The following is a 15,044-nucleotide window of genomic DNA, read 5'->3' as shown; positions in this document are numbered from 1 at the left end:
GAGAAGGTACAGAGAAGGGCTACCAAAATGATAAGGGGAATGGAACAACTCCCCTATGAGGAAAGACTAAAGAGGTTAGGACTTTTCAGCTTGGAGAAGAGACGACTGAGGGGGGATATGATAGAGGTGTTTAAAATCATGAGAGGTCTAGAACGGGTAGATGTGAATCGGTTATTTACTCTTTCGGATAGTAGAAGGACTAGGGGACACTCCATGAAGTTAGCATGGGGCACATTTAAAACTAATCGGAGAAAGTTCTTTTTTACTCAACGCACAATTAAACTCTGGAATTTGTTGCCAGAGAATGTGGTTCGTGCAGTTAGTATAGCTGTGTTTAAAAAAGGATTGGATAAGTTCTTGGAGGAGAAGTCCATTACCTGCTATTAGGTTCACTTAGAGAATAGCCACTGCCATTGGCAATGGTTGCATGGAATGGACTTAGTTTTTGGGTGCTTGCCAGGTTCTTATGGCCTGGATTGGCCACTGTTGGAAACAGGATGCTGGGCTTGATGGACCCTTGGTCTGACCCAGTATGGCATTTTCTTATGTTCTTATGTTCTCAAAAGGCGGTGCACATAGAGCCCGGAGTACCAAATTGAGATTCCAAGAAGGACAAGGTGGTCTAATTGGAGGCTTCAAGTGTTTTACCCCCTTTAGAAAACGTAGGATATCTGGATGTGAGGGCAGGAGCTCCCTGTCATTACTATGTAGGAAGGCTCCCAACGCCGCCACCTGCACACGAAGAGAATTATAGGCAAGGCCCAAATCCAGACCAGCCTGTATGAAGGAAAGCACATGTGTCACCGAGGCCTGCGTTGGTAGAATCGATTTTGACTCGCACCATTCCTCAAAAACCTTCCATACTCTGACATAAGTAACCGACGTGGATGTCTTCCTAGCTTTCAGGAGCGTGGAGATGACAGATTCTGGATATCCGCGCCATCTCAATTGACGCCTCTCAAAAGTCAAGCCGCAAGACAGAAGCGATCTGCCTCCTTGAAAAATATTGGTCCTTGGCGAAGAAGACGTGGCAGATGACTGAGCCGAAGAGGGCAGTCTACTGCCAGATTGAGAAGATCTGCAAACCATGGTCGACGAGGCCACTCTGGTGCAACTAGGATTACCGGACCTTGATGCGTCTCTATCCGTCGGATAACCTTGCCCACTAGAGGCCACGGAGGAAAGACATACAGGAGACACTGTCGAGGCCAGGGAAGAACCAGCGCGTCGACTCCTTCCGCGCCGTGCTCTCGCCTGCGGCTGAAGAATCGGGCAGCCTTTGCATTTGTCGCGGTTGCCATTAGATCCACATGGGGTCTCCCCCAACGCTGTACTATCCTTCGCATTGCGTCCTCCGAGAGTTCCCACTCTCCGGGATCCAGGTGTTGTCGACTGAGAAAATCTGCCTGAACGTTGTCCACGCCCGCTATGTGCGAAGCCGCTAGCCGCTGTAAGTGTAGCTCCGCCCATGTCATCAACTCGGTCTCCAACGAGACTAGATGGCTTCTGGTGCCCCCCTGGCGATTGATGTACGCCACTGTGGTTGCATTGTCCGAAAGAATCCGAACCGCTCGACTGCGTACCAGTGGGTAGAACCCCTGCAGCGCTAGACGGACTGCTCTGGTCTCCAGCCGATTGATGGGCCAAGTGGACTGTTCCATCGTCCATCGGCCTTGGAGAGACCTGTCCTGACAGACCGCCCCCCAGCCGGTGAGACTGGCATCCGTGGTGACGACCACCCAATCCGGGTTCTGTAGACACACTCCCTGAGCTAATTGTTGAGGGTCCAGCCACCACTGTAAGCTGAGCAAGACAACATCCGGGATGGGCAGTACTGCTTGAAAATCTCTCGACACTGGGTTCCATCGCGAAAGCAGAGACCTCTGGAGAGGCCTGAGATGAGCGAAGGCCCACGGAACCAAATCGATTGTTGAGGCCATGGTTCCCAGTACCTGGAGATAATCCCACGCCGTGGGAGCAACTAGTGCCATGAACCGTGTTACCTGAGCACGCAGAGCCCGAGCTCTGTCTGGGTGCAGAAATACCTTGGCTCGGCTGGTGTCGAAGTGTGCTCCCAGAAAATCCAGTGATTGGGACGGTATCAGTTTGCTCTTTGAGAAATTGACGATCCATCCCAGAGACTGAAGAAGCTGTACTACCCTGTCTACAGCACGGTAACCCTGCGTCCTCGACTTCGCCCGAATGAGCCAGTCGTCTAGATAGGGATGTACAAGGATACCCTCCTTGCGGAGCGCCGCCGCCACCACTACCATGATCTTGGTGAAGACACGCGGAGCCGTCGCCAGACCAAAAGGGAGAGCACGAAACTGAAAATGCTGTCCCAAAATCTTGAAGCGTAAGAAGCGCTGATGATGGATCGGGATGTGAAGGTATGCCTCTGTAAGGTCCAAAGAGGCCAAGAATTCTCCCGGATGCACAGCTGCTAACACTGAACGGAGCGTTTCCATACGAAAACGAGGAACTCTGAGACACTTGTTGGCCGTCTTGAGATCCAGGATAGGTCGAAAAGTGCCCTCTTTCTTGGGAACCACGAAGTAGATTGAATAATGACCTTTTCCCAGTTCGGAGGCCGCTACCGGTACTATCGCCCCCAGCTGTAGCAGACGATCGAGAGTCTGTCGGACTGCTAATTGTTTGAGACGGGAACCGCAAGGAGAAAACAGAAAACGATCTCAGGGTTCGTGTACAAAATCTAATACGTAGCCTTGTCTTAAGATGTCCAGCACCCATTGATCTGACGTAATTTGGGCCCACTCCTTGTAAAAGAGAGTAAGGCGACCCCCCAGGTGGGGTATCCCCTCTTGGGTCCTTCTGGCATCATTGTGAAGCCTTTGAGGAAGGACCTGCCCCTTGAGTATCCTTACCATGGTGGCGCCCCCGAAAGGACCGGTTCCAGGTGTGTGATCGTGTAGAAGGAGCCAGAGGTGTCTGCTGTCTAGTAGGACGCGACCTCCGTTGATTCCGGTACCTATTTCTGGAGGAATAAAAAGATCTAGAAGAACGTGGACGATCTTCTGGTAGCTTGTGCACCGCATTCTCATTAAGAGATTTGATGATCTGATCCAAATCTTCCCCAAATAGGCACCTACCCTTGAAAGGAAGGGAACTCAGGCGCGTCTTAGACGAAGCATCTGCCGCCCAGTTGCGTAGCCACAAAAGACGACGAGCGGACACCGCCGCCACCATGGAACGAGCGAGGACCCTTAACAGATCATAAAAAGCATCAGCTTTGCCTGTGGCAAAGATTGGGAAGTGAGAAGCTGTTGTACCCAACGCAGAGCTGCTCGCTGTGCTAGGGAACTGCAGATAGCAGCCCTCATCCCCAACGCTGAAACTTCGAAGATACGCTTGAGGTAAACCTCGAGCTTGCGATCCTGGACATCCTTCAACGCCGTCCCGCCTGTGACCGGGATGGTAGTATGTTTCGTGACCGCGGATACCGCTGAATCAACAGCAGGAACCTTAAGAATCTCCAAGAAATCAGTGGGGAGAGGGTATAACTTTTCCATGGCTCGACAGACTCGAAGATTGGCCTCAGGAGTATCCCACTCCCTTGAAATCAATTGCAAGATGTTGTGATACGTGGGAAAAGCTTTCGCTAGAGGTCGTAAGCCCGCTAGGAGAGGATCCCCTTTCTTAATCTTCGGATCCTGAGCCACAGGATCCGGAGGAGGGTCAATGTCCATTTCCTGGAGGATGTGGGGGATGAGATCATCCAATTCCGCTGCTTGAAAAATACGGAGGACCCTCGGGTAGTCACCTTCTACCTGGGCCGCCAGGGAGGGATCATCCGCATCTGGATCTTGCCATGGATCCCCCGACGGTTGTTGCAGCGGTAAAGGAACCACGGGGGGGGGGCTGAGTGGACCCCGCACCCCCTGTGGGCAAAGAAGCCCTCCCTAAGGGAGGGTCTGCCGTCGAAAGCTGTGTCAAGCAGGCCAGTTTGGGGGGGAGGGGGACCCCAAATTCCAAGATTCGGATCCCTGCTCTGTAAAAATGCCTTCTGCATTAAAACAATGAATTCTGGCGAAAAAGCGGGAAGTGCTGATGAGGGGCACCCCGAGACGTCGTCCCCTTGCCTGCCCTGGTCTGTTGCGCTCCGAAACTCCATACTGTTAGAGGAAACCTGGAGAGGAGCTTCAACATCCTCCTCAGAGAGAGCTGCCTCAGAGTCAGCTGAGAAAATGGCCGCCGTTCCCGCGCTGAGGGGAAACGGGGCATGCCGCTTCCTGCCAGCGCGGTCCGACTCTCCTCCAAGCTGCCTACCAGGTAAGCCATACTCCCCCTCAGGAAAAACTGAAGAAAATCCCCCTGAGGTCTCCTGAAGCCCTTGCCAAGCTCCGGAGCAGTTCGGCAATTTTTGCATCGCGGCGGGAGGGAGGGGGGAGGGGCGGCTGCGGCGCGCGGCAACAACTGAAGCGGCGAATTAATAAAACTCTTCGGCCTCCGGACCCCTCACCGTCCCCAAGAGACCGTCGGGGAAAAACGCCGTCCCGACGGTGAGCAGCTCCGGGGAATGGGTCGTCGCAGAGCTGCAGGGCGGGAACTCCAATCACTCCCTGAAAGGGAGGAGGGGAAAAGGAAAACTCCGGGGCTAGGGGGAGCGGTCGGCACTACAGACTTTCACCCCTCAAATTCCTGTACCTATCAACGACTGTAAATGAAATAAAAATAACACTTACCACACTCTAGCCAGGCAAGGAAGAGGAAAAAAAAAACCAAAGAGATAGGAAGAGAGAAATAAAGTGACAGGCAAAAAACACAGCCTGTCAGCAAGTTCCTGACTGGAAAACAGTGTCTCTCTGAACGGAGTGGTCCTGTCAGAACACTACAGAAACTATCCCTTAGAAGAAAACCTTTATCTAATATTATTTAATTGATTCCTCAAAGAGAAAATAAAACTAGAAAAGTCCTGGGGACCACAGTGTCCCCTGCTCAATCTGCTGGCGTTAGAACTATACTGAGGATTGAGGCGAGGGAGGTGTGGCTATATAGGTCCTCCCCTGGGAATTTTTGGTTCTAACTCCATCTGCTGGACAGGGAACATAACCCACAGTCTGGAATGATCCTGGTACGTACAGGGAACGGCACCTATTTAAGAGTTTAGAATTCCAGATACTGGATCTAACACATAGTTTTTGTGCCATATTGTAAACCGTTGTGATGGCACCGCTTAACGACGGTATAGAAAAGACTTTAAATAAATAAAATTCTGGTCTTTTTAGTGACTGCAGACACTGCGGCATCCACCTTCAGTGTTTTAAGGTGATCCAAATGCTCCTGCAGTAAGGGATAAAGCTTTGCCATCACTCTCCCAGCCTTCAAGCCAGCTTCCAGGGAGTCTCACTCCCAGCTAACCAGCTTTTGGATCTTTTTTGGGATGGGAAAGGCGCTGGGTGGCTCCTGCAGGCTTTCTAGAACCGGACTGACTCCCTCGCTATCCGACTCCTCCTGACAGCGCTTCACACCCAAGTCCTCCAACACATGGGGAATAAGACACCGTAACTTCTCCCTCTTGAAAAGGCGGACTACCCAAGGATCATCGCCCTCCGCATCAGCCCCCTCAGTCAAGACCTGACTTTCTCTAGGCCAATCCAGATCTGGGGCTGGTCTCATCAGGGTCTGCGCATCCAGATCCGCCACAGAGGAATCACCCTCACCCTGAGGGTCATCGGAGTCCTCAAGATCCTGTTGGCCCAAGCCAACACACGCAGAACAGGAATCCCCGAGGCCATGCACCTGTTCCTGAGGGACCTGCAAGGGGCTCCCTGAGGCCTCCTAGTGGAAACAGAGGGGCAATCCTTGAACCTCTGCTTTCCTGCTTCCTGAGCCAGGAAAGCCTCGTTCATAAGGAGGACAAATTTGAGATAAAACCCCCTCGAGCCCCCCTGGACTACTGGGGCCTGACTCAGCCGCCTCCCCCTCGAGCCGCTGAATCGCGGGAGAGGCGGGGGAAGATCCCCCGGGGAAGACTGGGCCCCCTTACCCAGGTCCCCCTCCACTGAAGAAGGAACAGACCCCTGAGGGCTCCCGCGGCCCCCGAGACACCCTCTGGGGCATAGGATTTTTTGGCGGAGGAACCTTTTCCCCCCCAGCGCACAAACTGTGCAGAGGGAGAGGGAGTTTAAACAAGCAGACCAAACACCATAGGCCCGACACCTCTACAAGCGGCTTGTCTGAGATCGGGCCTATTCCCACCTACAAATAGAAACAAGAGAATTTGCAGAGGGTAGGAACACTCCATGCGGTCACCACCCCAAGGCTGAGAGAGAAGACAGCGCACCGAAGAGGTTCCCGCCGGCATGCAAAAAAAAAAAACAGACAGCTGCGGTGGGAAACGCACGTGCGGACCACCGCACAGGAAAGGGTGCCCCAAGAGAGAACTTTCCCCATCGGGGACTGTCGCTCCAGCTCCAGTTGTTCCCCTCTCTGCACACCCCAGATACCTCCGGATAAGAAAATTATTCCTTACCTGCTAATTTTCGTTCCTGTAGTACCATGGATCAGTCCAGACAGTGGGTTATGTCCCCAATCCAGCAGATGGAGTCAGCACAAGCTTTGAGGGGGCGTATCCATATATACCACTACCCCCTCTGCAGGAGTTCAGTATCGAGTATATCAAAGCCCGAGTAGAAACCCCCTAAGGATCAAGTTTGTAGAAACAGATAATGAAAACAATTGTAACCGCAACAAGTAACTGCAAACATCCTACCAACTTGTAGGGAGCTGTGAAAAACAGCGAAAAGAAACGACTGTGAAGACACAGAACACTGCGAGCAAGAAAATAGCGCAGAGCTGAGCAGGATCAAGAACCCAAACGCGGTGGGCGCCTGGACTGATCCATGGTACTACAGGAACGAAAATTAGCAGGTAAGGAATAATTTTCTTTTCCCTGTACGTACCTGGATCAGTCCAGACAGTGGGATGTACCCAAGCTTCCCTAAATCGGGTGGGGTCCTGCGAGGCCTGCCCGGAGAACCTGCTCGCCAAAGTGCCCAGAGACGGAGGAGGCGAGGGGCAGACGATAGTGCCTCGAGAACGTGTGTAACGATTTCCAGGTAGCTGCTCTACAAATTTCTTGAGAGGAGACAGAGCGAGTCTCCGCCCAGGAAGCCGCTTGGGAACGTGTAGAATGCGCCACAATTCCGGGTGGGGGAGTTCGTCCCGCCCCAATGTAGGAAGCGACAATGCCGGCCTTCAGCCATCTGGCGATGGTCGTCTTCGAGGCTTGAGTCCCCTTCTTAGGACCGGACCAAAGTACGAAGAGATGGTCGGAGAGCCGAAACTCATTTGTGGCCTCCAGGTAGAGTCGCAGAGTGCGCTTAACATCCAAGAGTCTGAGGACCTTCGGCTCCGAAGCAGAGAAGGACGGCAATTCCACCGTCTGGTTCACATGGAATGCGGATACCACTTTCGGAAGAAAAGAGGGCACGGTGCGAAGCGAAACCCCAGAGTCTGTGAAACGGAGATAAGGCTCCCTACACGACAGAGCCTGTAGCTCCAAAATGCGACGAGCGGAACAGATGGCCACGAGAAAGACCGTCTTAAGAGTTATGTCTTTAATCGTTGCGCTACGCAGCGGCTCGAAAGGCGGACCCGACAGGGAGCGAAGCACAAGGTTGAGACTCCAGGAGGGACAAGGATCCCGTAACGGCGGCCGGATATGTTTGACGCCTTTGAGGAATCGGGCAACGTCCGGGTGCTGTAAAAGAGAACCCTCAGAGCGCAGAAGGGACCCCAGGGCAGATACCTGAAGCCGGAGCGAATTGTAGGCGAGTCCCTTATCCACGCCCGCCTGTAGAAACTGAAGGACCTGAGGAACAGAGGCCTTCGTGGGTCTCGTGTGCTGGCTGGAACACCACACCTCAAAGACCTTCCAGACTCGAACATAGGCCACCGAAGTAGACGTCTTCCGTGCCCGCAGCAACGTCGTGACTACCTCCTCCGGGTACCCTCGGCGCCTGAGGCGACGTCTTTCAAAAGCCAGGCCGCAAGACAGAAGAGTTCTGCCTGATCGAAAAATACCGGTCCCTGATGTAGGAGACGGGGAAAGTGACCCAGTCTGATGGGTCCGTCGATCACCAGCTGGAGCAGATCCGCAAACCAAGGTCGCCTGGGCCACTCTGGAGCGACGAAGATCACAGGCCCCTGATGACTTTCTATTCTGCGAAGAGTTCTGCCCACCAGTGGCCACGGTGGGAAGACGTAGAGCAGAAGATGCAGTGGCCACGGAAGAACCAGGGCATCCACACCCTCCGCGCCTCGTTCTCTCCTGCGACTGAAGAAGCGTGGGGCCTTGGCGTTTAGAGCGGATGCCATCAGGTCCACGTGGGGGGTCCCCCACCGATGGATGAGGAGCTGCATCGCTTCGTCGGAGAGAGCCCACTCTCCGGGATCCAGGAGTTGACGACTTAAGAAGTCCGCGTGGACGTTGTCCACCCCGGCGATGTGCGAGGCCGCTAGACTGACAAGATGCCGCTCCGCCCACTGCATTAGCATCGCCGCCTCGAGCGCGACCTGCGGGCTGCGAGTGCCTCCTTGGCGGTTGATGTAGGCCACGGTGGTGGCGTTGTCCGAGAGGATCCGGACCTCCCGATTCCGGAGAAGCGGCAGGAAACGTTGCAGAGCTAGTCGGACCGCTCTGGTCTCCAGACGATTGATTGACCACTTCGACTCCCCCGCTGACCACGTCCCCTGCGTGGTGCTGCGATCGCAAACTGCTCCCCAACCAGCCAGGCTGGCATCGGTGGTAACCACCACCCAATTTGGCACATCGAGGGACATCCCGCGTGCCAGATTCAACGGGTCCAACCACCAGTCGAGGCTGTTCCTGGCCAGCTGCGGAAGCGGTAATACCAGCTGGTAGTCCTGCGAAAGTGGTTTCCAACGGGAAAGCAGCGCCCGCTGTAATGGCCTGAGATGCGCAAAAGCCCAAGGGACCAGGTCGATGGTGGAACCCATCACTCCCAGGAGCTGTAGGTAGTCCCAGGAGGTGGGATCCGGTAACGCAGAGAATCGCTGTATGTGATCCCGCAAGGATTGTGCCTTGTCCTGGCGCAGAAAGACCGTGCCCAGGCGGGTGTCGAAAGTCGCCCCCAAGAAGTCCAATCGCTGTGAGGGCACGAGAGAGCTCTTGGCGAAGTTCACCACCCATCCCAGAGAGTGCAGGAACTGTACCACCCTGGTCACCGCTGCTCGCCCGTGGTTGTAGGACTTCGCCCGGATGAGCCAGTCGTCCAGGTAGGGGTGGACTAGAATGCCCTCCTTCCGAAGGGCTGCAGCAACTACTACCATGATCTTGGTGAAGGTGCGCGGCGCCGGCGCCAACCCGAATGGGAGAGCTGTGAACTGAAAATGCTGGTCCAGAATCTTGAAGCGGAGGAGCCGGTGATAATCCGGACGAATGGGAATATGTAGGTAGGCCTCCGTTAGATCCAGGGAGGCGAGAAACTCCCCCCGATGTACCGCCGCGATCACGGACCGTAGCGTTTCCATGCGGAACCGAACCACTCGTAGAGATTTGTTGACTTCCTTGAGGTCTAGGATGGGCCGGAAGGATCCGTCCTTCTTTGGGACGACGAAGTAGATGGAATAGTGGCCCAAGCCCACCTCTGCGAAGGGCACGGGCGCAATGGCGCCGATCTCCCGAAGTCTGTCCAGCGTCAACTGCACCGCTCTTCTCTTGAGGGTCGAGCCACAGGGAGAGAAGATGAACCTTCCCTGCGGGGGGCGGACAAATTCCAACGCGTAGCCGTGTTTTATGGTATCCAGGACCCACTGGTCCGAGGTGATCCGCGCCCACTCCGCGTAGAAATACGTTAGTCGGCCCCCAATCCTGGGGACAGGGGAGTGGGCGAGACTGGCATCATTGTGAAGACTTGGGAGAGGGGTTCCCATGTCCGGAAGAAGTGCGTGCGGGCCGACGCCCGCAAAAGGAGCACGACCAGGGCTGAGACCTGGGGGCGGATGGTCGGGAGCCCGCCTGTCGGTAGCCCCTGTAGTGCCGTTGCGCTCTGGCTCTGGTCCGAGAAGACGAAAACGCTCTGGATGGTCGATACCTATCCTCCGGCAGCCGATGAACAGCGTTCTCCCCCAGGGACTTGATGATCTGGTCCAAATCCTCCCCGAAGAGGAACTTGCCCCTGAAGGGAAGAGAGCCCAGACTCAACTTAGAGGACGTATCAGCCGCCCAGTTGCGTAGCCACAGTAGGCGTCGTGCTGCCACTACCGAAACCATGGATCTTGCAAGGACCCGAAAAAGGTCGTACGAGGCGTCCGCCCCATACGCCACTGTGGCCTCTAGTCGATCTGCCTGGGCAGCCTCATCGGCCGGCAGGTCCTGAGACGTGAGGAGTTGTTGCACCCAAAGGAGACTAGCCCGCTGGGCAAGCGAACTGCACATCACTGCCCGCATACCCAGTGCGGAGACCTCGAAAACCCGCTTAAGGAAAACTTCCAACTTATGATCCTGTGTGTCCCGCAACGCCGCACCGCCCGTTACTGGAATAGTCGTCCTCTTCGTGACCGCTGACACTGCGGAGTCCACCTTTGGGACCTTGATGAGGTCCAGAAAATCTTTGGGGAGCGGATACAGCTTTTCCATGGCCCGGCTGCTCTTCAGGGAGGCCTCCGGGGTGTCCCATTCCCTGGTGAGAAGTTGTAAAAACGAGTCATGAATGGGAAAGGCCCGAGCCCTCGGACGGAGCGCCGCCAGGACTGGATCGCCCTTCTTTGAAGAAGTGACGACAGCGGGAGCTACTGGAGCAGGCGGGTCTGGTGGCGGGTCCAAATCTAATTCCTGGATGATCTGCGGGATGAAGTCGTCCAGCTCTTCCCTCTGGAAGAGGCGTAGGGTACGCGGATCATCTCCTTCCTGCGTGCCGTCCCCTTGTCCCCCGTCCAGGAGGTCAGGTCCATGTCCCGCTGGGTCTGGCACCGCCCCCACTGCCGCGGGCGCAGGTCGGACCCGGGTAGGAGGCCCCCGCTCCCGGGGGGGGACGGTGTCGCGGGCGACATCCGTGGAATCTTAGGAGGGGGGGGGTCCCACAGGCGCTTCCAACCCCTGCAGATAAGCTGTATGCATGAGCAGGATAAACTCCGGAGAGAACCCCGGCCTGCTTGGGTGCGCGTCGAGGGGCGGCGTGGTTCCTGTTCCCTGGCTCTGGGTGCCTGTTTCCTGCACCAAAATCGGGGGAGCACCCCCGCTAGTAGAACCCTCCAGGGATCCGTTCTCCCTCGTGGCCTGCGCCTCAGGACGCTCAGAATGTAAAATGGCCGCCGTTCCCGCCAAAAATGGCGGAGTGGCCGGCCCGCACCACCCGGGCAAAAAAGAAAAATCATTAAGGGACTGTGAGGTACCTTCCCCCCCGGGAAGGCATCGCGCGCAGATGCCCTCCCGAGAAATCCGGGACCCCGGGTCGCCGCAGGCCGCACAGCAAGACAGCTGCGGCATCGGGATCGCTGTAGGAGACAAGAAAACGGCACCAAAAATGAGCAAAAGCCTCGGGGGGGGGGGGCCACGCGCACAAAAGCGCCGCTGCGGGGGGGGGGGGGGGCCCGGTCGGCCCGCACTGCCCGCTGTCCGAAAATGGAAGAGGGTGCCGCGGGGGGGCCTTCCCGGCCACACGACCCGCCCCAGACGTCCTTCCCTAAGCGCCGCAGCAGCCCACGAGGAGCTGTAAAATGGCCGCGGGTGAGGGAGTAAAAGCGAAGAGACCGGCTCCACCGGCTTTCGCGGGCACCGGGGGCTGTGCTGTGAAGGGAAAAACTACAAAGGAAAAACCAACTTACCCCCGGCTCCAACGAGAAATAAACAGCAGAGAAAAGACAAGGAAGATAAGCCACTCCCCAAAATTGAGAGGACCCTGCCTTACTTTTTTTTTTTTTTAACTTAATACAAACTTGATACAAACTTGATCCACAAGAAAAAACAGCAACAAGGCAGATAATCAAGCAAGAAAGTGAGAAAGAAGGAAAAAGAGGGGAAGCCTGATTCCCCTACTCGCATCTGCTGGAGTCAGAAGATACTGAACTCCTGCAGAGGGGGTAGTGGTATATATGGATACGCCCCCTCAAAGCTTGTGCTGACTCCATCTGCTGGATTGGGGACATAACCCACTGTCTGGACTGATCCAGGTACGTACAGGGAACTGACCGCTGTCAGCACTGCCACTTAGGCTGCTCAGCACTACGCCTGTGAGAGGCTATTCTAATTACTGAACTTTTTTTTTTTTTTAAACTTAACAGCTACAAAAAAGAACAAAGAACATAGAAAACCCCACAGAGGAATACATCTGAAGCCAGCCAAAGCAGACAGGAGGGGACTTCACAGACCACAGAGGGAGCCAGTCCCCTGGCTATCAGTGGCCCTGTGGGTCTCAGGCTAAAACTGCCAGAGTAATACAACCCCGCCCCCACCGTTCGCCCACCTCGACCCAAGGGATAGCCCTCAACAGGATCTGGCACCTTGGGAAGCACCTAATCTCCAGAACTCCAGGTTTACACCTCTACCATCTACTGGAGGCAGAGAAATACTGAGGGACTGCAAGTGGCACTCTCAGATAAGAAGCAGTGTCCCAAAGTTTTGTCCTCTGCCTCCATCTGCTAGTAGGGATGAATCGACCCACTTGTCTGGACTGATCTGGGTATGTTCAGGAAAATTATTTTGAAAAAGTTTTGGAGAGAGCTCCTAGACTGCGATGGCAACTGCTTCATGGAAAAAATGAGACTGAAGAGGGACCCCGCGTGGCTGCACGGATAGTGGATTCTGGGCGTGCTCAGTGTGCTAAAGTTTAAGTTTCTAGAAACTTTGATAAAAGTTTTTCGTGCCAGGCTCCATCTGATGTCAACCATCTGTGAGGACTACCAATCCAGCTTGTCCTAGAAGAATAAGCAAATTGAATAAGCTGTATGGAAACACAAATGACAGCGCCCACCCTACCTGTCTGTAGTTCCTTCTATCCAGTGCCATTCTATGTTGCCAGAAGTGCTTGAAAAAAGGAGGAAGAATTTCTGTCTTAATGTAGTTTGCTTCCACACCATCTGTGCCACAACACTGCTTCACCACCTAGATAACACAAACAAAAAACATTTACAGCTTTAATAATGCTCTAGGGTTAAATAACTTGTACTCCCTCCAAGAGGCATCAAACATGAAAGCCAAGTTCGAGATGGGCAGGGATAGGTCACTACTACAGCTGAAAGCTACAGGAAACAGAGAGAAACAGACTTGCCTTTAGCACAATCTTTTTCATTTCTTCATCAGGAGACTGGAACTCTCTGATAAGAATCAACATCACTTCTCGAGTATAGTAGTTTGCATATTCAGCATCCATAAGTGGGATCAGATAACCAATGGCCTTCAAAAAGGCAGCCAGACCCTGTTACAAAAATAAATAAATTTGTAATACTCAAAAATTAATACATGGGAAGAAATAAAATCAAAGGAAAGCATTTTAGTTCTTAAACATACCTTGCCTCTGTGTTGACGGATACCTTTCCAAAGGGGTTTTAAAACAGAGTCAAAGGATTCAATACCATAAGGAGTGGCTGCCTCAGCCAAAGCAGCAATAGCCAAAGCACTGATCGTGCGGACTTTCTGTTGTTCATCCACCAGACCTGTGAACATCAACAGTCTGGTATAGTGAAAACTCACTAATACAGGTCATTTTGGATACACAGTATAGCTCCCAGTATAGTTACTATCTATTTTTTTTAATGTATTTATGAATTTTCAATATGCATTTACAGGAAATATAGTATAGTTACTATCTAAGGCAGTGATAGCTAACTCCAGTCCTTGAGTACCACAAACAGGCCAGGTTTGTTCTTATACATATTCATTGTAGATATCCTGACAACCTGGCCTATGTATAAGAACAATTTGCATGCACCGCCTCAATTGTATGCAAATCTTTCTCATGCATATTCACTATGGATATCCTGAAAACCTGGCCTGTTTGTGGTACTCAAGGACTGGAGTTCGCCATCACTGATCTAAGGCCTGTTACTGAATAAGAACTAAACCAATATTTCAAGACTAATTTAGAAATATAAAATCACTTGTCAATAAAATCCAGTAATTTGGACTGAAAAATACGCCACAGTGAGGAATTCTAAAAGTTTCACATCTGCAGTTTCCAACTGGTATTTCAGTGAAGGTAGGTATGGGGAAAGCATACATACATAAAGGGGTGAATGGACACTGCAATGAACAGCCTTTTTTAAATTAGGGTTTGATTAAATATTCTCAAATTAAATTTTTGTACTAAGAGAATTATAAAAACACTTTCCAACTCTTAGGACCACATATATACAGGATTATTCCCTAAAACAAGATAAGAAAAATCTTGTAGCTGTGGCTCTTACATTTAAAAGTTAACGAGCTCTTAAGAGTTTGGGGGCTTTCCAGAATACCCAAAGGTTAACTGAATTTCTAACCAATCCTATGCCATTGACAAATTTTGGGTCTGGACCTGGATAAACTTACCATGTTCAATAATTTCCACTAAACTTCTGAGATGGGGCAAAATAGCACAGCCCATCAGAATAGCAATCTGCTGTACAATCTTGATACCAGTATGTCTTGCCTGCCAAGATTTTTTGCTCTTACATACGGCTTTCAAGAAAGGTAAGAGGGAAGGAATGCCCAAAGCAGAAGCAACAACAGCAAAGGCTCGAGCAGTTGTGTTACGGACATATTCATCCATGTTATCAATATCAGGTCGCATGGTAGAAATCATAGTGGCCAAACCAGCAGCCTAAAGCAGAACAGAAGAAAACAAAATTGTTATAAATTATTTCTTGCTAATCTGAAATGTCTAAAGGTGAATTTTCTTTTTAAACGTAAAAATGGAAAATTGATTCTTACCTGCTAATTTTCGTTCCTGTACCACCACGGATCATTCCAGACTCCTGGGTTTATGCATCCATGCCAGCAGATGGAGTCAGAGAAAGTTTAACTGACACTACTTGATAAGCATTGGTGCCACATGCAGTTCCTCAATATTGATATGTACCCAAGC

At 52.6% G+C, this 15,044-nt stretch overlaps 1 protein-coding gene across 2 annotated transcripts in view; it reads right to left on the bottom strand.

Annotated features, from left to right (window-relative positions):
• Positions 1-15,044, bottom strand: part of SF3B1 (splicing factor 3b subunit 1) — a 213,056-nt gene that overhangs the window by 71,625 nt on the left and 126,387 nt on the right. For both annotated transcript variants that reach the window (XM_029606052.1, XM_029606053.1), the window contains 4 exons: positions 14,510-14,780; positions 13,493-13,638; positions 13,254-13,400; positions 12,962-13,087 (listed from right to left, as the gene is read on the bottom strand). In XM_029606052.1, coding sequence (XP_029461912.1) covers positions 12,962-13,087; positions 13,254-13,400; positions 13,493-13,638; positions 14,510-14,780 — 690 coding nt within the window. The remainder of the gene's footprint in view (positions 1-12,961; positions 13,088-13,253; positions 13,401-13,492; positions 13,639-14,509; positions 14,781-15,044) is intronic.

This window comes from Rhinatrema bivittatum, chromosome 6 (assembly GCF_901001135.1).
Source record: "Rhinatrema bivittatum chromosome 6, aRhiBiv1.1, whole genome shotgun sequence".
NCBI lineage: Eukaryota > Metazoa > Chordata > Amphibia > Gymnophiona > Rhinatrematidae > Rhinatrema > Rhinatrema bivittatum.
This window is presented reverse-complemented; position numbering and strand designations above follow the sequence as displayed.